This window comes from Micropterus dolomieu, linkage group LG12 (genome assembly GCF_021292245.1).
Source record: "Micropterus dolomieu isolate WLL.071019.BEF.003 ecotype Adirondacks linkage group LG12, ASM2129224v1, whole genome shotgun sequence".
Classification (NCBI taxonomy): Eukaryota; Metazoa; Chordata; class Actinopteri; order Centrarchiformes; family Centrarchidae; genus Micropterus; species Micropterus dolomieu.
In genome coordinates, this window is record NC_060161.1 from 7,305,572 (window position 1) to 7,331,958 (window position 26,387).

Below are 26,387 nucleotides of genomic sequence, written 5' to 3' on the forward strand. Positions count from 1 at the left end.
GGCTGTGAGCTGAGCTTGCTGATGACATTTGCTCAGATTGTATCTCTGATAACTTCTATAAGTTCAGAAGGTTTTCACCAAGAGCCGAATCATCCACAGAGGTCTCCTCCTCCCCAAAGCAGTTTCATACTAAAAATCTTTGTTTCTCCAACGGACGCTGAGCCATATCTGCTGTTAACGTTTGCTGAGCTTGTTTCTCTGATAAATTAAAGTGCTTCATCATTAACCTTCATCGGTAACAATATATAGGTAAAAACAACCAAGATCTAAAAAGTGCATCGTAAAAATGTGGCTTAGCACTGGATAAACTAGTCAGTTTATGACAGCTTCTTGCAGACAATCACAACACTTGTCACTATCCATGACTTCAGATGTTTTTTCTGTTTCCCATTTGTTCCCTCTTTGTGGGACCTGTACCACGAAGCAAGTTCAACAAACCCAGGATATCTTTTTGTCATGTGGCTTTCCTAACCCTAACAATGGCGATCGGAATAAGCAGTCACACAAAGCTGGTTATCAACTCGGTACGTCAACACAGGGTTTCCCAATCCAGCTATAAACGCGTTCACATAAAAGAGGCAGTGTTAGCAGCAGATGACCAATCGCAAACAAGACTGCTGGCAGCAGAGCATCATATTTTACATACGAAGAGCAAACTGTAATGTAAGACAAATGGACATAGGCCTAGTCTAAGTAACAGTGCTGCAGCTAACACATGCAGGAAGCCAACAGTGTGAATACCTAAGTAAACAGGCGTAGCCTATAATATGAATGTGTTGATTTAATGTGTTCTTATGGAGTGTATGACAACTTTAGCCTTATTCTTTCAGCTAGGCTATGTGTCGGAGTTTATACATTAATAGCCATGGGCATTCAATAAGTGGTCGTTCCAACTCACTTTTCAGAAAATCTCGTAGCTTCAAAAATCTGCTCTGGAGCAGGTTAGCTGTTCAGCATAAGCAATCAGAACCGATAAGAAATGAACCGTACGGTACTGAAACCCAGGGTTAACCCCAAAGTTTTCTTGCTGAGCTCAAATCCTGCTTTGTGGTACAGTGGCCTGTACTACGAAGCGTAACTTTGTCACATTGGGTGTAACTTCCTGATTAACCCGTACTACGAAAGGTGGATAGGTTTTACCCGAGGTCTGTTGTCATGGCAATTTACGCTGTATCTCTAAACTGCTCCAAGCGGGTTATCTTCAAAGTTAACTCAATGTTACCCTATATATGTGGACTACACACCACATTTATACTCAGTGTTAATGAGAACTATTAATACACACCACTTGATAAAATATTTATAGATTTCATCCTGACTTGTTCCACTGCTCTTGCAGTTGAAATTAAGTTATTCTTAACACAACAGCATAACACGTATACAGCGAGCCCGAGGGGAGGCAAGCATTGCAGTCTCAGTGATTTAGGGAGGAGATCTTAATTAAATGAACGGGCCAATTTCTGAGATGTAGCCCATCTGTAAGGGCTAATTGAATATACTTTTTTAGTTTGACGATATTAAGTGTCCAAAAACTACGGGTCAGAGTGAGGGTTAATAACCTCAAAAATGTTTCATATTATTATAAAGTTATTCATCAAATCTCTCAAATATTTCTTTAATAATTAGTGTTTCTGCTGTTGCCTGACTCCTAAACACAGATTTGAGGGTTCTTTGTTGCTTTTTATTTCTCTATCTCTATCTCTTTGTTTTGGAAGCCCATTTTGCCTAGAATAGCTAGCACTACAATCTGACTATGAACAGCAAGAAATTAAGCATACCTCAAGAGGAAATAAAAAAATAAAATCATGCAACACACAAACCGAGCACAGGTATCAGCCTCTCTCACACTTACCCATTACCAGAGTATCTAACAAACTCTTGATCCACAGTGTCATAATGTGTAGTAATGACGTCCGCTGACTCTACGGGCATGACAACACAACCCTCCAAAGTGACACCAGTCTCTGCGTCTTTGCCAACAGTATCTCCCTTCTCATGTAATGATATCTGTGTTTCTTGAGTATGCTTTTGACACCTGGCGCTGCAACAATGACAAGTAACAAGAGAGGGGGGAAAAATCTGGGAACCACAGAATAACTCCAAGCTACACAATGTATGACACACACAGCAAATGCAAATTTTGCCATAAATGAGTCAATAACATGGTGTTGAGATAAAGCAAACGCATTAATCATTATCATCATTGTGACATTTCAGGAATGGAGTGCCACATTCTGCAAAGAACGTTTCTGAAAACAGAATTGAAAAGTACGTGTTTCAAAAACTAACCCCAAACATCACAGAGATAACTCCAACAACAACACTGAAACTCACCCTTTGTCTAGAACGGCAATTTCTTCGACCTCAATCGGTATCCAAAAGCCCTGTTCGTTTTTATGCCTCTCCAAAGGTGAGCACACATCAGAATTTGTTTTCTTTGTGTCAAGATCAAGTCTTGCTGGACTGGCCGCATCACATAACATCTCAATTCCATTAACTCTAGAGGATGGCTTCTCCACTTGAATATCAGAATTTGATGATGGTAAGTCTTTGACAATGGCCTCAACAGGACAGGATGATGAAGTAATTGTCATTCTTTGTTGTACATCGTCTAGTACATCTTGGCTAGGGAATATAAACTGCATGGATCGCTCTCTGACAGAAACCTTACAAAAGGAACGCTTTTCCAGTAACAGCGGTTGACTCATCAAGTTTTCTCTTTCCTTTCCAATTATTCTTGTTCGTGAATTCACCAACAGTGGTATTATAACTGGCCACCCCTGTCCTGAATGGTGCACATGTGATGATGGTATCCCGAGAAAAGAAGCTTTCTTTGGGCAAGATGGCATAATATTTACCATGTTTAGAAGGCTGTCTACGTCTTCTAGTGGATCTGCTGTGAAGCCAGAACTAAGAGCAATGTTTAGACAAGAAGGTTCAAGAGAAAGTATTGTCTTCATTATATCTTTGTGAGGAGAATCATACTTTTTGTAAAATGGATCGCAGCCTTGCATGTTTATCATCATCAGAGGCCAGCCCCCTCCTTTTGAATCAGAAATACTTGACACTCTTGTGGGAAAACCTACAATACTTGACTGTCTTGGGCAACATGGCAGCAACTGTGCCATGTCTGGATTTTTTTCAACAACAGCTTTGGGTTGTTGAGTGGATGGAAATCCAGGGTTCAGGACTTGTCGTGGACATGATTGAAGCATACTCAACATTAATTCTGTGTCCCTATATACCATTTCCTTAACTGTTAAATCTTGGTGAGCAACTCCATACCTTCTATTAAAAGGCTTTTCCCAAATTGCATCCCTGTCCACATACCAACCATCATATTCATTTGCACTATTCTTTGCAGGTAGACCTAGAATTTTACAATGGTTTGGGAAAGTGGTTAAGGATTTTAACATGCTAGGAGCATTTTCCATCAAAGCTTCTACTGGTCTGTCTCCAACCTTAGAGGGAATTCCAGCAATATATGAGTGTTTGGGACAAGGTGGCAACATTGATAACATAATTCTCACCACTGCCTTTTCTCTAAAATACATGTTATGGTCATGTATTACAGATAGTCTTTCTGGGTTTATTGATAGCTTTTCCCATATTGTCCTTTTGTCTACACTCCACTCTGCTTGATCAGACTCACTGTAGAATCTAGAGGGTATTCCACAAACTGTGGAACGTCTTGGACAAGTAGGCAGCAAATTTATAATACTTGGTATATCTACCAACACCTTGCATGGTACTGATGGAAAGCCTGGTAAACACGTTGTCCGAGAGCAAGAGGGCAATATCGATACCATATTTGTGACGATATCACAATCAATATATAACATATTAGCATCCTGTGAATGTAAAACAACTGCAGACTTCTCCCTAGGAAGAAGCAACACATTTCTTTCCATTAACCACTCTAATTGTTTGGCGGTGTCTCTAAGTGGCATTCCGGGAACTCTGGAATCCTTTGTACAACCAGGCAATAAATTCACCATAGTTTGGCCATCAGCTAACGTCTGTGTCAGAGCAGAGGAAAACCCAGGTACGCTAGCATTCTCGGGACAGGAAGTAAATATTGCAATCATACTTTCAGCTGTGTTTTGGTCAAAACATGAAACTGCATTTAGAATCTGCACTTCCCTTTTAATAAATGCACTCTCCCACTCCCAACTTTTATAAGCAAACCATTCTTTGCAGCTGGACAAACAAAGATTTTGTCCAGCCTTTGAAGGCAAACCAGGGACTCCACTATGTCTGGGGCATGAGGGCATTGCATTAACTATACTGGGTTCTTGTCTTGGAGCAGATGGTAAACCAAAAACTTTGTTTTCTTGTGGGCAACTTATCAACATATCTACCATATCTTTAAGGATTTCTCTGTCTTCAGGCATCCACTGAACAATGTAATCTTGCGTTTTCTTCTCTGGACTTTTGTTAATTAATTGCCTCAAGGCATGCCAATCTTTGTTCTCTGAATTGGTTTGATCTCGACATGCCAAACCAGGAGTCTGGGTCTGTTTGGGGCATATAGGTACAATACTAACAATACTCTGTAACAGCTCCTGGGGTCCTGTGGGGATTCCCACAAGGCAAGTTCTCAAGGGACATGAGGGCAACATTGTCACAGAACTGATCATTTGTCTTATGTCCAGATCTTGAGCAGCTCCATGGGAAATATCTTGAATCAAGACTTCACTTTTTCTCAAGGACTTCTCCATCAAAATATGCCTGTCTATGTCCAAATCTTCACACTGAGCAGTAACTGGCTGCTTAGATGGTAAACCAACGACTCTGGTTTGTCTTGGGCAAGTAGGCAAAAAATCTGCCATGCTGGGATCTTGGCTTGGTGCAAATGAAACACCAGGCACACTGGGGTCTTTTTGTGGCACAGAAGGAAAACTACGAATGGTTGCCTTAATGGGACAAGATGGTAAAATATGTCCAACATGTTCATTATTTTCATGTGACTTTTCCTGAACCAGAATATTACTTTTCAATGGTCTCTCTAAAATGTTTTCCCTCAAATTATGCAAGCTGTCATTATATTCCATTACTCTTTGTCTAAATGGCATACCAGAAGTCTGTTTGGGGCATGTAGGGAGAAGACTGGCCATACTTGGCTTTTTTGAAGCCCTCAGCAATGGCGCTGAAGGAAACCCTGAGACACTAGCCTTTCTAGAACATGTTGGCAACATAGCCACCATAACTTTAATCATACTTGTATCGCTGACAGCTAGTTCCTGAACACAAGACGTGTGTGAAAAAAATGCTTCTTTTATCTGCATCTGTTTCTTCCACAGTGAACACCTGTCCCAAACACTCTTTTCATATCGAGACATTGATCCAGCAGAAGCTAATCCTGGAATCCTGCAAATTCTGGGACATGTAGGTAAAAGGTGAGTCATATTTGGCTCACATGTCAAAGCAGATGGGAATCCAGGAATACCGGCAGACCTGGAGCAGGATGGTTTTAAGTCCACCATTTTTGCAATTCCTGCACTACCATTATAAACAGAACTAACATAATCTGAATACTTGAGTACTGGTGATCTGTTGTGGGTCAACTTCTGAAACAATAACCTCTTATCATTAGGCCAAGCTATAACTTTTGACTGATGTAAAGATGGCATGCCAGGAATCTTGGAATACTGTGGGCAAATTGATAACTTAATCATACTTGGCACCCCCACTGCTCCTTCAATCTGAGCTTCAGGCTGTAAAGCAGATTGTAAATGAAAAATAGAACTCTCTCTTGGACATAATGGACCAAGTTCCACCTTAGATATGTACACACAGTTTTCATCTATACTGACTGCAGAGCTTGGTAACAAAAGGTCATGTGTAACTCTCCTATCACTTTCACACAGTGGTCTCTTCGTCATAGCCCAACTCAAACTTTCAGTTTTCCCTTTCCCCATACAATGTTCTGGGTCCAAACTATCCACAAAGCTTTTTGTGGAAGATGATACAACCTTCACTTTAGATTCTTCTCTCTGCCTTGATAAACTGGTTGTTGTGGCCTGCTGTGCTGAGAAAAACCCAGAATGAGAGTCCAATCTTGAAGTGACTTGGTCCGAAGCAGTCGTGTTGCATATTGTTTTATCTCTAATGAGTATTGGAACAGCAGGGCTGATTTTTTGAGTGTCTCTTTGTGGCTTTTCCAACTTTGAGATTTTTGCAACGGACCATTCTTGAGACTCAGTTGTAGGTGTTTTGTTCATCACAATTGGAGAGAAAGCAGAATTGGCGTCTATGAGACAAGATGACACTGAGGCCGCAGTGTTCTCATTTCTGAAGGAATAGAGTACACCAAAGGTTGATGTCAGAACACTGAAGTGATTTAGAAAGCTGTTAAAAATGTTGCGAAATAGACAGTATTTCTCTTTAATCATGTATTTGCTTTGCATCGCAAATGTTATCATTGTTCTTAAATGTATTTTCAAGACTATAGAATGGTAATTTACCTGACAGAGCGCCACACTACACTTACCCCAAATCCATAGTTCTAACTTCTTTATTCTGGGCCACTCCTATCCTTCCAATCGGTTTTGTGTCAGAGGTTGCAGAAATTTGAGGCAAGTGCAACAAAGGCTCCTGGAGTAATATGGAAGTAGGTTGTGGGTCGGGAGAAAGGGGTGTAATTCGATCGGCCTCTGGTTGGGCTATTGGATTCCCTAACTGAATGGACATCTTGGACAAGTGACTTCTTGGATTAACCAGAATGTCCTTAACTGAAGCAGATGTATGATCTTGAAAATGAGGGTTTTGCTTAGGTGCAGAATTGAAGGGAATAAGTGCTGGCTGGACGTTAGGGAATGTCCTTGTTGGCCTTGATTCTGTCTGATCCATCTGTGTTTTTGGCATCTCAAAATATTTTAGCCCTGGGGATATGGGTGTTCTCGAGCTAAGGGGCAGAAGTGAGGCCATGCTCTCAGGTCTGAGGGACAAACAAATGAAGATCAGAGTTATGACGTTATGATGTAAGGAAAGTCTCCATCGCAGTAATGCAGTCCATATCCAGGCCATATTCACAGATTTCCACAGAACAGCCCACAAGCAAATGAGCAATGTGATGTGAAACTACAAAAATGATACATGGCAAAACTGTATAACAAGAGATTCAAACCAGACTGTCACCAAGCAAACAAGTGTTTTGTTATAAATCATGGAGAAAATGACCAGGCCAAGCAGCAGCAGCATTTGAAAAGAATTCATTGAACACTGGTACCTCAGGCACTTGCTACATCCAAATGACTTGTTGCTTTTGTGTAAATTCCAAGGCAAAAAGAATCCTTTATAAAATCCCATATGCTAAGCAATTTCACACACAGCTGAACAAGCAGAGTGATAACAAATGTTTTTCAGTGCTTAAAACATCACCAATAGATTAAAAGCAATAGAAGCTGCTCAACAGTGGTTATAAAGATTTTTGATATCTATATTACATTTCTGTATCTGTAGTCAGCAAACTTGGAATTTCTTAATTTTCAAGGCAAGGCCACTTGGCCTTTGATGAAGAATGATTTTATTTTTATTCTATTTTTTTTTCTATTTTTTTGCACACTCCCTCTCTCTTGCTCATCTACATGAGCTCTCTCACTTGACGAGCGCATCGACTTTATGAAAAGTTAAACATGTTTTAATAAAAGGCATCCTATAACTAAATAGCATGCCAGCCATATTGACAGGAAATAGACAGATGTGAAAACAGCAAAATCAAATGCCACATAAAAATGTTACTCAAGTAAAAGTAAAGGTCATCCTGTAAAAAACTACTCAAGTAAAAGTAAAAAGTACTCAGTAAAAGTAAAAAAGTACTTGGTTTTAAAAGTACTAAAGTATCAAAAGTAAAAAGTGCTACATATTCAAATCTATTGATCTAACAAAAAGCAACCTATTTTTTATAATTCACTCAAGACAGATTTTAAATTCAGGATTGGAAATTACAGTGAATCACAATAAGGAAAACTAAGTTGCGAGAGGACAAGTGGATATTTCCTATACTGCGCGGGGGATTAGCCTGCGTTATTGGTCTGCGGATGTGGTCGTATCCACTTCATTCTTTCTGACAGAAACAGAACCATTTGGGACTGTATATTAGCACCCTGGACTGATCAGGTCACAGTGTGTTATCTCAATTTTACCTTTTTATATTCATATTTGCAAGTTTACATTTGCACCCTTCAATATGCTTGATTGAGCAAACATGTTTTAATGTGGTAGGCTATATAAAGGCAACAAGTATTTAAAAGCTAGGCTAAAATAGCACAAGACTCCTAAGGTTAGCATGAGACAAGGAGGTGGAACCCGAAACTAACTGAAAACACATCGAGCAGAAATCTCACCACAAATCCACACACGTTAACGTTCAGCACCACTGATAAAGTGCAGCTCACAGTCGCAAACAGAGAAAGTTTGCGCCTCAGTTTTTAGATTATATCGCACCACTCTACCAGTTATATTACCACTCTGTCACAAAGAGGCTGCAAATCAAAGCATGAGAGTGACTTAATTACTATCACGGCATTCGCCGTTGTCGTATCAACTGGACGGAATTTTTTCAATGTTGTGCGCTGCATGCTTTTCTTTATTTTTGTGAGTAACGAGGGTCTCGCGCAAACTGTGTCAGAGTGAAAAGTCGTTATTTGACTTGACTTGTTATTTGAAATGTAACAAAGTGAAAGTGAAAGTTGCAAATGTTGCCTACTTAAGTACAGTAATGACGTATTTGTACTTCATCACTTTACACAGCTGCTTTTCAGGTATACATCATGCCATTAAAGTGTGTTATAATCAGGGATGCATAAACAAATAATAATAAATTAAAGTTAAAAATAAAATACACAAATGTGAGCTTACTGGCCATGAGAAGCAGGTAATTATCAGTTATAAGTGGAAAAAAAGTGAAAAAAATCCATATTGTGCATCCCAAAAACCAGTGTAGGTTTTGATAGAAAAATCTGTCTCAAAATTAATGGACTGTATCTCTCTATAAACTCTATAATCAGTCAGTGCAGATCTCATTTGGCATGGGTCCTTCATTTGCTAAATGTAAGTATTAGGGGTGTGACAAGATCTCGTGCCATGCGTGTGCCTTGATAGTAATGAAGTGGAGTGAAGATATATATGTATATATATATATAGATAGGTATATTGCAGAATGTAGTGCAAATGTACTCCATAGAGTGCTGATTTAGAACAAGACGGCATGCATCAGTTTCAACGGTTCTTTTAAATGCTATGCACTGTTGAAACATACCAGCTATGTTAAACATACCAGCTATACATTTTCACAGGGGTTGTTGAAAGCATTTCTTGACTGAAGCTATATCCTTCCACTTTCATGCAGACGACACTCATATGTCCGGTAACTGCTTTGATCTCAGTAATCCAACTAACCTAAATCACTGTCTGGACTCTGTGCAAGGCTATTTTCAGCCCCGAGTGCTCATGTCCCTGCAGCAGTCTGTGGGACATTTAACCTGGAATATCGAACAGGATACTAAGAATTTAGGTCTAACATTTAATTATTGTCTGGATGTTTCATATCAAGAAATGGGCAATCATGTATTTTTCAAAGATTACTTTAGTTATTGCCAGCAGGCACTAAATGGTGAAGGCCCTGAGTGCATTTCTGAATTGTTCTGTCAATGCAATAACTTAATATCTGAAGAGAAACACAATATTTGTTGTTTTTAAAACCCTTCTCAAGGCTCACTGAACAGTGTAGTGCTTTTCTGATTAATAACTTTGTCTTTTGTTGATCTTGTTTCTGTTTTGTTAATTCTTTTTAGTTGCTCTTTTTGTTTGTCACTATCCTGCCTGTTATTCTATCAGTGAATGGAGTTCTCTGATGAGAGTATCCTCGGTTGTTATGTGCAAACTACTACTACTACTCCAATGTCACAAATAAACATTCATGCTTAAATCTAATCTTACTCACAACTCATTCAATACATTTGCAACCACAAATTGATGGCATCAACACTAACAGCGGGTGAGTATCTTGAGGGTGGATTATTCCTTTACAGCCATGCGAACCACACCAAATACTGAAAAACCAGCCTTTTATATTTACTCACCGTGCTGCCTTGACAACCTTGATTCCAAAATGTGCATCTTTTTTACTTTCTGAGGCTCTGGACGGCTCTGGCCTCTGGCGGTGATCAGGGGCTGAACAACATACAGACATAAAATTAGCCATGTAGTCATTATATGTAGGTATCCCTTATTCAACTCCACTGCATTTTGTGTTCACACTCACTTGTAGTTGTTGTACACTGGTTATCCTCTTCACTCAGTGTGCTCAACTGTCTTTTGAATTCTGAAATGAAAGAAAAGCATAGAAGAGATAATACATACAATAACCTGCAAGCTGATGTTCATATGCCACCACAGCAGGACAGCGTGTCCAGTGTGTATTCTTACCAGTGTGGAATCATGTGTAGCTGTTTTAATGAAAACAGCCAGCAGGGGGAGACATGTGCTAGTATGTTGCTGAGGTTCAGTCCCTCAATTTTGATGCTAATTCTAATCAAGAGGGAACAACATGGATCATTTTTGATTCTGTACCTGCATCTTGGTCACTGGGGGAGGTTATGGCAGTTTGGGATAATTGAGGCTCAGAAGAAGGAGGAGGATGCCCACAGAGCATAAGAGCAGAAGAAGAACTTAAAGGAGAAGGTGAGGGGGTCTCTACTGTAGGGGTCACCTGGGGTCTCCAGGAAGGAACAAATCCAGACCCTCCCTGGGGTTTCTGCTCCAAAGACTGACCAGTGGGCAGACAGAACGAAGCTGACAGAGAGGAAACACAATGGGGAAGAGGGATGAAGGAAAGGAGGGGAAGACAGAGGGAAGAGGGAATGGAAGGCAGAATATCAATAAAATCAGTTCTGCAGGCAAGTGTTGGTGCTTGTAACAGTCACTTAGCTCATATCTATAGATCTATGGATAACTCAAAAAGAGGTGAGAGTTAGAGCAGGTAGTGCAGTAGAAAAGAACCAACAGAAGCAGCACATGAAGAGTCAGAGGCCAAAAAACCATCTATAGTACATAAAAAATAAAGGCGTGGGATGGACACCAGTTAGAGACTTAATAAGGAGGTGGAGTTACAAGGATGAAAAGTAAGAACACAGGCAGTGAGCAGGAGATTCTTTCAGTAAGCTCTTTTCAAACATGCACCTTGTTACATAAAGCTGGCAATTCTACATGTCTCATGTTTGAATAATTTACTTTTCCATGAAAGTCACAACATCTTACTAAATCAGACATAGTAACATCTGTGTAACACTACCAAGAAGGAATATTGTCAGACACTGTCAGTTAAACACAAAAGCTGCTGCAGCATAACATTAGTATAGAAGTATATAAAGAGAGTGGTAAAATTATTTTGTTAAGCCCTTTGTAATAAATCTAAATTAATTATCATTTCTTACGCACTAAGAAAAACAAACTATTAACAAAACACTATAAATGAGCCAATTTTGAGGATAAGACTAGCATTACATAGTTTTCTCAAGATCCTTTCAGACAAGGAATATGTGACATAGCTGGCTTCATCTAAGAAATGGTTTTGTGTAATTCAGACACAGAAGTCTGTTCTGGCGGCTTTATTCAGACGTGACAAGACCATTACAGAAAGAGCCCTGATGCTCACCCCACCTCTCGCATTTATCAATTTAATCATTTATTACATAGAGAATTCTGCTGCCTGTTTATTAATATCTGCACAAACATAGAAAGCCATGACGTTGGGACCCTTGTTTGCTCCCATGTTGTATGTAAAGTGATTGGCTGGATACTTCATCCATGAAATTGGAAATGGAAAATTTGGGGTGCAGTAGAACGGTGTATGTGAGATTGAGTCAAAATAAACTACAGCGTGTGTGTTCAGAGGGATGAAGGAACGTGTCACCCAGAGCAACAATGTGGCTCACTGATGTGTTACTATATCATGACCTGAAGAAAATTGTTCTATAGAATGTTTCTCATCTTCCTCAACTGTTTACAGCATGAATTTCCAGCAAAGTGATTTACATCCAGCATGTAAGCAAATATGAATTCAATGAGAATCGCAATCTAATGTCTTTTGACTATGATTGGTCGTTGTAAAATTGGCAGTAAAATTCTACCTTCTATTAAAACTCATCTAAAAGCTGAATCAGTGAGGATAAATCCAAGCTGTATATCAGTTAATCCAAAGCAAACAGGAGAAGAGGCACTGGGTTTCGATAAGTACAGAGAAAATGATTGAAAGGGCAGAGGGGTACAACAGAGAGGCCAAGGCTGAATAACAGGGGAGGATGTCAGGCTTGAGTTGGGTTAAAGTTAGCGCAGCATTACATGGCATCTCAATTTTCTGCTTTTTCTGCAGCACTGCAGGCTGTCCAGGATCGTTGGCAGAGAGATGCAGAAACTTAGGAGAGAGGGCAGGCTGTGCTAGAGGGGCCTGAGACTTAGGAGGCCTCCATTCACTCTGCCAGGAAGCTGGGGAAAAGAGGAAAAGAATAAAACATGGAGGGATAGAGAAAAAGGTAGAGTAAAAGGTGAATGAACTGAAAGCTGTTTACTAGCTTCTGACACCTTAAAACACCTCCTCCTGTCCCTGTACCTGTGTCAGGGGCAGATGGCAGACTTGTGGGCCTGGTGAGGGCAGAGCCTGGCTCCCTCACAGAGGTGAGGCGAGCTTTGGGCAGTCTGGAAGCAGGAGGCAGTGGAGGAATTGGAGGGAAGGAGCTGAGAGGAGCTGAAGATGAGGCGGAGGAGGGGACAGAAGGAAAAGAAGGAACACTCTGTGCTTTCCAGGCACTGGGACAGGCTGAGAGAGACCGGCGGAAATAAGACAAGAAAAGAAAAAGCGGGTAATGATAAAAAATGGAGGCGCACAAGCATACTGCTAATGCTGCATCAAAACTGAGATTTGAAAGAGTGTACCTCAATTTTAACAAGCTGCAAACAAATAAAATAATAGTTGGTTGCAGTGCTGTCAACTGTTATTTTAGGGGTTGTCAGTCCCATTTCAAACACCAGCAGTCACTTACCAGTATTATGCTATTACTATCATATGTTGTGAAACGGTGCAGACCTACAGTATGGTAAATCTCTTTGGATCAGTTATTTGTTACAGTTTTGGTAGGCAGTGACAAACTGCTTCAACCAGTCAATAGGGGTAGAGGACCAGAAAACATTATGTATGTATTTTGCCATTTAATTAGGAGTACTTGTTGGTTTCATTTCACTTTTGTTCACACAGAAATGAGCTTGTGATTATGCTTTATTAAAAAACAAATTGTTTAAAAGCATGTAGACTTGCAAATAGATATTTTCTCCAACAGTGTAAATTGCCAGACTTTAATAACAGTGATCATACAATGACTAACAGAATATAGGGGATTTTAGATTTTTATTATTAGATAAAAGCAGGAGCTCATATCTGTCTTTTCTATTGAACGTGAGTGCAGCATTATCCCTTACATCAATAAATAGCATCATATGAACTGTACTTTGTAAGCCTTCGGCTACTTCAATGTAAATTAGTAACCACTGTAACTGATGTGATGTAATACCTGTCTGTGAGGTATCAAAGAAAGCGGGAGGGTGGAGAGATGGATCAGAGGGTGAAGAGGAGAGAGAAGAGGTGGAGAGGGCCTTAGAAGGGGTGAAGACAGAGAAAGCCTGGGTTTCCAAGCCCTCAGCTGGAGAGTTGTCACTGTGGAAGCTATGGGGCCTTCGAGGAGCTGAAATGGGCACTAAGAAGATAGTGAAAGAAAAGTAAGCGGCAGAAAAGTAAGAGGAATGGGGAGAGCAGAGAGACAAACCAAAAGACAGAAAAATGGTGAGCGAAACTAGAAATAAACAGAATGTCAATAGCCAACCAAAGGAACAGTTAATGAGAAATATGCATATCCGCTTTCTTTCCAAGAGTGAGATGAGATGATGGATGCCATTCTCATGTGTGTGTGTTAAGTATAGAGCTGAAATCAGGATGTGGTAAGCCTAGCTTAGCATAAAGACCGGAAGCACTGGAAGCATATGTCTAACAGCATATCTTCACTCGAAGAAATAGTTCCAGCACACAAGTCCCTGTAGAACCAAAAACTGTTGTTATTACATTTCTATTTGTGTACACATGAGCTTTAGAGGTGTTGAAAAGTGTATTTTTGAACTTTGGACACAGCCAGGCTAGCTGTTTACCCCTGATTCCAGTCCTTAAGCTAAGCCAGGTTAATGACATCCTGACTCCAGCTCTGTAGCTAACACCACAGACTAGTATTCATATTCCCTAAACATTATCAGGTCATTAGCTAAAATTTGAGCCAACAGCTATTTTATTTGAAAAGCTTCTAAACAGTAACACAATGATAAGGCTCAGTCTAGCCATTTTGTCATGGATGTGCAAAGGTAACATGTGAATAAAACACATACAAATGTGTTTAAATGTATCTGTATGCATTTAAAGAAGCAGTAAAGTAAAATTGGAAAGCCCAACTTACAGTCCACAAGCTTTTCTATAGACAAATTAACTGTGACTATGCACTACTGCTGTACAAACCAAACAATAATGTAAGAAATTGCACATGTATACTTATGTCAAAAATGACTAGGCCTGGATAAGGAATTTAAAATTTTCATTTTCAATTCCTGATGCTTGGCAGAGAAATGATTTTCATTCCCTTGTTCCCTAACTGGACTTATTGGTTGAAATGTATGCCATTTTACAAAACTTCAGACCCCATGGTTTAAAGCCATGGGCTTATTCCTGTTCTTTACTTAATTCCAACAGCCCAGGTGTATATTTTTTTAATAGTTAAATATACTTACACACAAACACACACACACACACACACCTTCTCCAGCTTGGAGTTCGTTCATATAATTTTCATAATAAAAGTCCCAAAAGGTAGCAATTCTTCTTCCATACATTGACTACATTCTTCTGCATACTTTCAGCTTTTACTTTTTAGTAAAAAAAAATTTCTACCTTTTCTACTTTTTAAAGCACAAAGCATTTCTTCTTTTTTCAATCAATTCTTTTCGACTTCCACCAGACAGTATTACTGTTTTGCTTCCAGTACCAGGGCTGGTAGGCGTAATGTCATTTGAGCTGCTTGAATATGTGAAAAATCGAGTTTCTTAACAGTGACCAAAAAAAAAAACAGCAAATGGAAGCAACCACAACAAAATCCTCAATAAAAAAAGTATTTCTGAAAAAGTGTTAGTATATTTAAACACAGACAATTAGGCATAAAAGCCTGTTCCAAATAAAGGCCTGGTTCTCTGAGCAGCTGAGGTTCATAATGGGAGATTAAGTAGTCCATTGCCCTTATCATTCAGTAAATTGTGTTAGTCATTAAATCAAGTCAAAATTTTTGTTGCTACAACTCAGCTAGTTCTCATTCTGAAATTTCTGTTCAACAACTTGAAATGTCGAAACAACAACATTGAGCAGAGAGGAAATTTTGAAACATGGACCTGCAACTGCTGCAACAGGATGCTTTGAATTAAAATATTGCTGGCAACCATACAGAGTGGTGTGAACTAGAACTACACAATTATTTACTAAAATTGACCAATCTACCAAAATAAGCTGCCCCTAAAGAGACCACACAGCATAAGGAATATCTGTTGACTGATACCTGTTCCGGCCCTGGGCTGGAAGATTTTGGGAAGTGCAGGAGGGTGAGCGCGAGTAAAGGCTGGCAATGAGTAGGCATAGGCGGAGGGCCGAGCCTGCTGGGTAGTGCTTGATGGTCGTGTGTGTAAAGAGGATGGAACAGAGAGGTCTGGGGGCTGAGGCAGAGGAGGACGAGATGAAACCGAGATGGTGGAGGAAATGCCAGAGGACGTTTTCCAATGCATCTCTGAGGTTACTGGGTGAAAGATAAGAAAGGAGATGAATGCATGGACAGGATAAAGCTAAAAGTGGGGAGAAAGAGATAAAATGAAGGATTGAAAGAAAAGATGAATAAGTAGAGGGGGAGATAGGAGCAGTTAAATACAGATTAGGATGTACAGCTGAATGTGGATGTGTGGGAATGAGGTTTTGCAGCATCTCATAAGGAAAGCGGGAGTGAGGAGAACGGGGGGGAATGAGATGAAAGAGTGGATTTTTTTAAATGGTCAGTTATCGTACTCAGATGTGATTTCAACACAACAAAAGTACACAGTGAGACTAACTAGCAGAAAAATCAAAAAATTGCAGGTTTTTAATACAAAAAAATTCATGGCCTTAACACTCTGCAAGGCTAATTTGGCCAATACAAATAATACAATTTTAAAGAAACATTATGAATGCAACGGTGGGAGTGGAAGCGTAAATCAGGAAACAGAAAGTTACCTGTGAGGCCTGATTCAATTGCAGGCCTCCAAGCCAGATCACATACTCTTGTGGTAGAAGGGGCAGAAGCTGTTACAGAGAGAAAAAGGAACAGCAGACCGACAGAATAAACACAAAGAGAACTGAGTCTTAAATAGGAAACAAAAGAGGAAGCAGCAGTTTGAGAAAAACAGTTCAAAGAGAAATAAAAAGATGAGAAGGGAAATCCTTTCACTCCTCACAGCTGAAACAGAGCTGAGGTTGACAAGGGGGGCAAAAAATCTCTCCCACAAGGCAAGTCTTTTCCAGGATTAATTATACTGATTCCTATGATATTGTTGTGGGAAAGTCCTTTTCTACATGTGGCGCATGTTTCTACATGTTAACGCCCCTAAACAGTACAAGACTGTGAAAATACATAATTAGAAAGACCACAAACTCAAAAGTTGCAAATGTGATGTCATAACTGTTAGCTTCAGTCACAACTCTCGATGAATTTTTTATTTTTTTTTCGACACGGTTTCCGAGAGGGGTCCAACTGCAGCTCTCCACTGTCAGCCCACCTCCACTGTCAGGCCGGTAAGTTTTTTATGTCCCCACAGGACATAACGTGATGCATTCTAAGTTACTGCTAAGTTACTCTACACATCGCAACAGTGGTAGGTAAATGGTTAGCATTATCTAAAACATTGAGTAAAGTATGAATGCATTGCTCTTGGTGTATGTTCGCCATCAATAGCTACCAATGTTAATATTGTACATCTAAATCACACAAATTACAGAATGTGTGTAAGTTAGGTTATTTGTCGTTCTACATAGGGAACGTTAGGCTACGCCAACGGTGGCTCGCGTTAGCTCCTGAAGTAGCAGGATTAGCTTTTTTTACGTAAGCTACTCATACATTGTATGTAGCTACAGTGTGTTCGTTTTTTGTAAGGCATTTTGCAAGGGCATAGGTTTGCATTTGTCTTAACATGTTGACGACGCTCAGGTTAGTTATTTGTCCAAAGGAAGATAAATTAAAAATCTACATAGTTTAGACCGTTCAGTGTAGCTTTTCACATTTAACGTTAAACAGTGTGCAAAGACTTTGCTGGCTGTATGAAATGATCTTAGTTGAATTGAAGTTTATGTGCTACGACAGTGTTTCCCAACCATTTCCTGAAGAAAGTTTCCCCCCTGTCCTGCATGATTTAATCTCTCCCTGCTTCAACACAGCTGACTGAAGCAGCTTCAGGATTTATAACGAGTTGATAGTTTGAATCAGCTGTTTTGGAGCAGGGAGATATTTAACACAGTTATCCACATAAAGATACTACTCCTCACCACAGCCACTGTTGGAATATCCTAATTTGCGTGATTTAGATGTACAAATATTGATAGTGGTAGATATTTTGATGGAACATGCCAAGACCCATGCATTCAGACTTTTTTTTTATGTTTTGGATAATGCAAATCAGTCACTGCTGCCAACTCCTTTTCTAACTGTGTAATCTCTGTGTGTACAGTGAATAAAGTAAAAGTATTATTACAGTAGGCTATTGTGTCTCCATTCATTTTTAAAAAGTGGATATTTACAAAATTATCGATACAGGTATACGTGTTGTATTGCATGTGTGTTCATTTTTACGGATTGTACAGTTTGATAGTCCACATAGTCTAGCAGGGTTCTAGTTCCGGTCCAGAAGGAGAGTCTGAGCTCTTAATCATGCTTCTGTGAGGGTCAGTAATTCATTTACCAACAACCATTATTTTTAATCACATATGTACATTATATTAATAAGGTAAACACACTAAAATAAACACGTTTTCCAAACAAACTATGCTGCGCACTGCATGAATGTCATTACGACATGATAAATAATAATTAATATGATACCATGAAGGGCGGATTTGCGGTCTTTCCTTGAGCAGTAGTCTTTGTTGGTTTATTTCAGGCTTTTAAAACTTAAACTTTGCAGTATCACACACATCTGGGCTGCTGTGTGTGAGAGAAAGTGTTAACCACGTAATGAGCAATGAAGTCTCTGTCCAGGCTTCTGTTATTTACAGAAGAAGGGGCCTAGGCTCTGTATTGGTTTAATCTGAAGCCTCACTTTAGGATTTCTTCTCAGACTGGCATTGCATGTTAATTTGGTGTTATCACCCCAGTGGTTCCCAAGTGTGTCCCCAGTTTTACCAGTAACAGCTTGTCCAGTTCCAAAGCTGGTCCTCCTCTCCTCACTGACTTCATCATCACTGTCATTAAAGTCATCCAGATTTCCAATGTCACTCTGTTTCATACTCATAAGACTGGCCAAACTCTGCATGTCCTCATCACTGTGGAGAACAGAAAAATCAAAACAAATATCAGTACTGATCTTCAAAAAACAATATTAGTCCAATATTTGTTTTAACAAATGATTTAAATTACAACTACACAGCTTTAAGGACTTACTGCTTTCAGTAAATTACATCGATATGCTGCCTTGGTGATGACTTACGTGGCTTTGCCCTCTTTGAGAAAGATGCAAGACAAGTTCAGTTTCAGCGTGGCTTCCACCACTTTGACAGACAGCGGTTTGAGCTTCAGAGTTATATCATACTGGGCTGATGTGGCACTGGCAAACTTCTTCATATTGACATCAGCTGATGCCAACACCTTCCTGCGGCCTTTCGTCTCCTAATAAATCAAAACCAATGGAGTATTTTTCAGTTAAAAGTAAAGGAAATGAAATCAAAAGTAGGCATAATGCTGCTCCAGCAGACTCACATTTTCAATGACAAAAGTCCAGTCCTTGTCTTCAAACTCCTCTGCAGTAGGTTCCTGTTGACAGACAAATCATTGCTTGATGCCTTAGCCATGTCATTGCCCATCCAGATTAATAACTAGCCTAAGTTGTGCATTTCCCATCTGTAATCCAAATAATGTATCAGCTACAACTACATAGAGATTTCTTACCTTGAAGAGTGTGACAGTGATGTCTAAACTCTCTGGAACCTGCCAAACCACCAGGCCTCTGTAGGGGTTTTTGATCCCTGGCTGCCAGCTGTGGAGCTGACAGAAAAGATAAGTTTACAAGTTAACAAGTTTCCTAGGTTTCCAATGGAATTTTGCCTCTGCACATCACACTTTAAATACAAAACTAAAATAAAGTTTATCCTATTGGAACCATCCAAGTCCAGAAAATATTTCATAGCATTTTAGCCATTTCTTCTCCTTAATCGCAATCTGAATGCTTCTGAATGAATCTTGTCTCATTCTGCTTTGCTTTATTACCTTTGTGCTGTGACGTCTGTTCCTCCTGATCCACACCACTCTCAGCTTGTCTGGCTGCCTGCAGACACAGAATAGCACAAATAATTTTAATGTTTCTAGCAAGCCAACACATGCGTACAACGTGATCAACAAACACACCCAGGTAGATATGCAAACACGTTTCTGAAAGACTGGTAACAGGAATGTCTGAATCCATCTGATTGTTGTTGAGATATTTCCCTCCCATCCACAAACCTCATGCTGGCACTGCATGAAAAGTCAGGGGTTCACAAAAGTCAGGTTTCATCCTCTGGGGACCATAAATGTTGGTACAAAATGTAATAGTGGGCCTATTCCATCCATTAGTCTGGCCCAAAGTGGTGGACTGAGCCACACTGCAATCCCTAGAGCTCCTACTGTGGTCAAAAGAACACAGAACTGATACATTTGATCCATCTTCAATGGGACTTTAAGCCCCATTAGGATTTCAGATATACATATTTGGTGTTCATTCGCGACCTGTCCAGGGTGTACCCCGCCTTTCGCCCGATGTCAGCTGGGATTGGCTCCAGCCCCCCGCGACCCTGTACACAGGATAAGCAGTTGATGATGGATGGATGGATGGATGGATATTCTGTGTTCTTGTCAATTTTCTGTTCTTGTCTGTGTCCTCTTACAATTGTTCTATCATTGTAACATCCCATTATAACCTTGCCAATCAGTAAATTAAGATCTAGTTTCATTTAATCTAATAATGGGGTCTGAGGAAGAGCACAGGCCCAAAAGATGTTGGTTTGTCAAAAGTAAGACAAAAAGCACACACACACACACACACACACACACACACATCTGTGTGTGTACAGAAAATTGAGGTCAAGCGCTCGACCAGGAGAAAATGAAAATCCTGTGACTGTGTGAGCAAGAACTCAGTGATGGAGAGTTAGTCCTGAGGATAAACAGCTCTGTGTGTGTGTGTGTGTGTGTGTGTGTGTGTGTGTGTGTGTGTGTGTGTGTGTGTGTGTGTGTGTGGCCAGAATAAGGATCCAATGTCATGTTTTTGATGGGAATTTGCTGGAGCCGGTTAGAGATTGCAACAAAACAGGAAACGCACGCTTGAATTTGTCTTCAGTTAGGGGTTCATAGAAGTGAATGGGACACTTCTAATATTTGTATACTACAAATGTTTTTTACCACTCACTACACTCTAAATGCCTCCTATTCATTTCTAACTTGACAGCTTGATACTCAAAGTACATTTAGGTCTGATACTGCCCCATAATGAACGAAATCACTTTAGGTTTTGGCCAAATCAGTTTGTGCTACTGTACAGCTTCATTCTGTGACATTAACGTACGGCTCAACAGGGTTACATAATAACCGTATTCTATCTGCTGAGAATCTATATCGCTCAGAGAATATCGTCAGGGAAAAAAAACAGTGAAAGGAAATGTGGAATAGATATGGAATTTTTAATGTTGTGATGTCAGCCATACTATCTACCCAGAGAATTCACATTTGATACAGATTTTTTTAGTTTTTGTTTTTGTTTAATTAATTTTTTTTTTTTTTTGTCTGTTAATAGACACACACACACACGTTTACGGTTTTATCTTATAATAACACACAGACACAAACACACATTACGGTTTCATTTATTTATTTTATTTTATTTAAAATTTTAATATTTTTTTTTAACACACACTGTTTTATTTATTTTTAATATTTATTTTTACGTAAATTTTATATTTTATATATTTTTTATTATTTCATTTTTTATTAACACACAGAAACACAACTTTAACTGTTTTATTTACTTATTTAATGAAATGTATGAAATTAATTGTTCTTATGTAATTTATTTGTAGCTTTGGCAATATTGTTGTTATACATTAATTATTGTGACAATAAAATCTACCTACCTATACCTGGCAGCTACAAAGCCCTCCCCAGTCCCCATTTTGTTTTTTCAGACCACTGCTGTTTCACTGCTTCTTCAGCCCACTTACACCCAGCTGATTAAAAGGAGGCTACAGCAGCTCTGCAGAACTGTTCTGGGAGCACAGACTGGAGTGTGTTCAGAGAGGCCGGCCCAGAAGAGCCACATCAACCTTGAGGAATATACATCAGCAGTGACATCATACATCAGCAAATGTGGTGATGATGTGGTGATCACTAAAACGATAAAATCATTCCCCAACCAGAAGGCCTGGATGAACGGAGAGATGAGGGCTCTCTCCAGAGCCAAAACAGCTGCTTTTCAGTCGGGTAATAAAGAAGCTTACAGCACCGCCAGAGCGAGACTGAAAGCTGGCATCAAGGAGGCGAAGCGGAGACATCAGCAGAGACTGGAGAGAGACCTCAACACCAACAACACCAAAGACATGTGGCAGGCCATCAAAAACATCACAGGCTACAAAGCAGGAGCTCCCCCATCATGTGTGAGGCCACGTTAACAACCTACTGCTCAATGTCAGCAAAACAAGGAGCTGATCATCTCTGTGGGTGGCAATGGTGCACTGGATAAGACACATGATTTTGGTGTAAGAGACCTGTGTTTGATTCCACTATTGGGTCCGTGAGCAAGACACCAGTTGCCCCTGAGGCTTGCAACCTTTGATATATATTGTAAGTCACTTTGTATAAATGTGTCTTATTATTTTTTTTTGCAGCAACCAGACCGAAATATATAGAAAATCTTCATTTTTATTGTGCCTATGTGCATAGTGTTTTGAAAAAAGTGTTGTTTAGAACTGTAATTTAGCAGACTTGGTTTAGGGGGTTGCTACATGTATAACAGGTTGTGGGCACTGTGTCTCAAGTACCAGTGTGAGCGTGTAAACAATTGAGAAAATTGTTTTGCAGAAGTGAAATTTAGCCTACTATATGAAGTGATATGGAAAAAATACTGAATGCTTTTCTGATTCAAACTTGTTACATTACACTTTAGTACATACAGACAATAAAGTGAAAATGTTATTCTGATTTCATAATGAAATAGTGATTTACGTGAAAGTTTTTATGTAATGCTTCCTGTTGTCAATGTTTTTAAGTGAGTGAGAATTCCTGCCAGTGTTATGGTTGAACAAGTTTCTTTTGAGACATGTATGATGTGTTTTGGTGGTTTGGGTGAGCTTTGGAGGTGAGATTATCAGTTTAGCCAAGGTGCATGTTGTTAATGCAGACTGTATGAAGAGTAGGGCTGAAACGATTTATCGATAAATCCAATTACTAAAAAGCATCGACACAAATTCTTTGCATCAATGTTTCATTTAATCCATATAACTATAGAGCGTACTGTTTTGCACGGACATTTGTTACTGTCGCACATTTTGACACTCTGATCAAGTGAACATGAAGTCATTGTGATGGCGCTGTTTGCAAAGTGGATGATAAGAGAGAAAATAGCGAGGGACAAAGAAGCATTTAAATGAAATCCTGATTGATTGTTGAGTTCAAGGCTATCAAAAGTAAGCCGCAATCCTCAGCTGAAAATGTATACACATGCGTTTGTTGTTATTGTTCTTAGTTCTTGGGTTAGTCCGTGAGTTTGAGTTGTAGCGTCACAGTCATGAGTTACACAGCTGAGAGTGGGCCTGCGCCTCCTTCTCATGTTGCATGACCACTGTGTGCATTTGTGAGAACGGTTGTGAGAGAGAGAGGAGCGAGAGTGGAAGATTTGAAGAGAGAGAACAGAAATAGACAACATCTGCCATGCTGAACTTCCCAGAGGCTTAGCAGCAATCCCACACCTGCTGCACTATTTATCACAGACATGTTCCTGTGCTGTTGCAACAGGCTAACCAGCAGATAGAGCACACTGTTTTAGCTCCTGTAGTGTAGAAGTTAGCGGTACAACTTCTCCAGATAGAATATGTGTCGTAACACACACATCAGACATTGTCTTCATCAGTTTGAAGTACAAGGTGTTTGATCTCTACCATACAAGGGGAATAGTTTGATCATACAACTTCTAAATAGTTGTCCCCAGACTGTCCAAACCCTTGGATACTTCAATGGAGGTGGTTTTGGCTCAGGGAGACAGCCCATCTTGCTGATCCACATTTTACACATTCTTGTCATAGACTATAGAGAGCACAGCCATACTGTCTGTGATGTCGCCCTTTGGGTCACACATGAGTTTGTTTCTTGCTGATCTTTAAAGGCCCTGCATAACCACACAGGGGTTTTCAATTCATGATTAGCTTTCTTTTTGGGACTGCGTGGGGGTGTCTCGTCTGGAGTCAGAACGTGGTTAGCTTAGAGAGATATTTCATGATTGCCTCTGTACATATTAAAGAGCCAGCCTGGACTCAAAACATTATCTTCTTGTTAAGAAAAACTGTTTTTGAAAGAGAGCATTCTACAGTTATTTGATGATTCACAACAGCCGTGTGCAGTTAAAAGTGTGCAGCGTCCTGGAGTGTTAATGTCACAATAAGGCTGCCCGTTTTGGAAGCATTTTGCCAACACAGATACCAGAACGTGTGCTCAGCGACTGTGTCTGGCAACCAGAGACACAGCTGGAGACGTTTAGTTTATCCATTCCACAAGCACATCTCTGCAGTCCAGTACTTCCAGATCTGATCAAACATTCAATGCCAGTGTTCGTTCTCCAGCCTTAGAGCTAGCTGCCAGATACATTCAGTGACCACAGGTCTCTGTACAGGCATGAACGTACTGTGATGACAAGACTTTTGCTACTACAAGGCTGGATTATTGCAGTTCTTTATTATCAGGCTGAATAAGTCCGTTAAGACTATCCAGCTGATCCCGAATGCTGCAGCACGTGTTCTGACAGGAACCAGGAAAAGAGATCATATTTCTCCTGTTTTAGCTTCTTTGCATTGGCTTCCAGTAAACAAATACAATAAAAAATAGAATTTAAAATCATTCTTCTTACCTACAAAGCTCTTAATGGTCAGACACCATCTTATCTTAAAGAGCTCATAGTACCTTACTACCCCACCAGAGCACTGCGCTCCCAGAATGCAGGGTTACTTGTGGTTCCTAGAGTCTCCAAAAGTAGACGAGGAGCCAGAGCGTTCAGCTATCAAACTCCTCTCCTGTGGAACCAGGTTCCAGTTTGGGTTCAGGAGGCAGACACCATCTCCACATTTAAGACTTTCCTCTTTGATAAAGCTTATAGTTAGGGCTGGCTCAGGTGAGTCCTGAACCATCCCTTAGTTATGCTGCTATAGGCCTAGACTGCCGGGGGATTTCCCATGATGCACTGAGCTCCTCTCTCCTCTACTTTCTCTCCCTCTGTATGCAACCTCATCCCATTATTGCATGTTACTAACACAACTTCTCCCCTTTCTGGTAGTCTTGTGCTTTCTCGTCCCTCTCCTCTCTCCTCCTATCACTTCCTGCAGGTTTTCTGGCTCTGGAGCTGTGGAGTCTGGATCTGTGGCTGCGGGTCACCTGCTGCCCCCGTGTTCCTGCTCGACACCCTCTGCTACAACAACTATTGTTACTAGTCCTATTATTATTATCATTAATATTACTATAATTATCATCACCATTGTTCTTTTTCTGTATTTTCTTACGGAGAGAAGGTTAGGCTATATGACAACAAATTTGCTTACTGTGTAACAATACTCCAAATCCACAATTCAAATTTTCTTTCTTTACTTTTTTTCCAATTATTATTATTATGATTATTATTATTATTATTATTATTATTATTATTATTATTATTATTATCATTATTATTATTAATCTCAGCTTACTTAAACTAGTCTCACTTACAGGCACGAACACTTGATCTTGACTGGACCAAAATAGTCACGTGACACATACAGTTGGAAGACAATAAAATAGGTGTAGGTGTAAAAAATATATGTCTACAGCCTGGTCTAACTTTAAATATAGTGTTTCCCACATATAGACTTGACTTGGGCTATATTTTATTTTACGAAACACGGAGAAACAATGAACACACTGGTGCAGATGTCCTTTGGTACCATGTTGGTTTCGATCTACATGCGGCGCCCCAGCTGCTGAGAATTGCGGGTGAGTTTATTAAACAAGGTGACTTTATAAAACGTACTGCTGATGGAGAAAGTCAGCAGAGCAGAGGGAGAGAGAGACAGGAAGAGGCGGGGCAAGCCGCTGTGTTTGCAGTGAGGGATCAGAGGTCCAGGCTAGGTGTGAGTGTGGGAAGAAGGGAACTGAAGGGAGAGGGAGCAGATTCAGGAAATACAAATACGCTATACTCCACTAACCCCCCCCCCTCCTTTCACACACACAAACACACACACACACACACACAGCCGTGATGAGAGTTTAACAGTCTGGGGAGTGGGTGTGTTGCGGTTTTGGTCTTGGTTTCAGAACCAAACTAAATGATAATGATATTCATGTTTTTCATATTCACTTCAATGGCCTGCACAACTTATTTGACAACAATTTGAGAACATTTTACACTACAGCAGCCAGAGAACTCAAACACCAACACACTGTATGTGAGAGCAGCCACAGCAGCTACACAGTCAACCACAGGAACTAATGCATGAGAGCTGAAGGAGACGAAGAGGAAGAGAGATGTGACCCACGACCAGTTCATCACAGTTTCTAATAATGTGAGGATCCAGATGTTTCATAGAGGAGACAACGTCTGTTAACAGAGACACCAGAGACTCCTCACTGATGAACCACAGAGCTGCAGAGGAACGTCAGGCTTCATGATCAAAGAAAGGTTTGATATCATGTCAACACTCATCACAGTCCATGGTCACACGCTCTCTCTTCTCTCTCTCTGGATCCCTCTTTTATTATCAACTAATGGTTTTTATAATGCCTGGTTTCAGGGGGTGTTGCAGCCCTAATTCT

The 26,387-nt window shown here is 40.0% G+C and overlaps 1 protein-coding gene across 1 annotated transcript in view; it reads right to left on the minus strand.

Annotated features, from left to right (window-relative positions):
• The window catches only part of ehbp1l1a (EH domain binding protein 1-like 1a), a 47,641-nt gene that overhangs the window by 16,908 nt on the left and 4,346 nt on the right, over positions 1-26,387 (minus strand). The window contains exons 2-8 of the mRNA XM_046065171.1: positions 19,578-19,635; positions 19,260-19,355; positions 19,071-19,124; positions 18,802-18,980; positions 18,498-18,637; positions 10,268-10,327; positions 10,086-10,176 (exon numbers count right to left, since the gene is read on the minus strand). Coding sequence (XP_045921127.1) covers positions 10,086-10,176; positions 10,268-10,327; positions 18,498-18,637; positions 18,802-18,980; positions 19,071-19,124; positions 19,260-19,355; positions 19,578-19,635 — 678 coding nt within the window. The remainder of the gene's footprint in view (positions 1-10,085; positions 10,177-10,267; positions 10,328-18,497; positions 18,638-18,801; positions 18,981-19,070; positions 19,125-19,259; positions 19,356-19,577; positions 19,636-26,387) is intronic.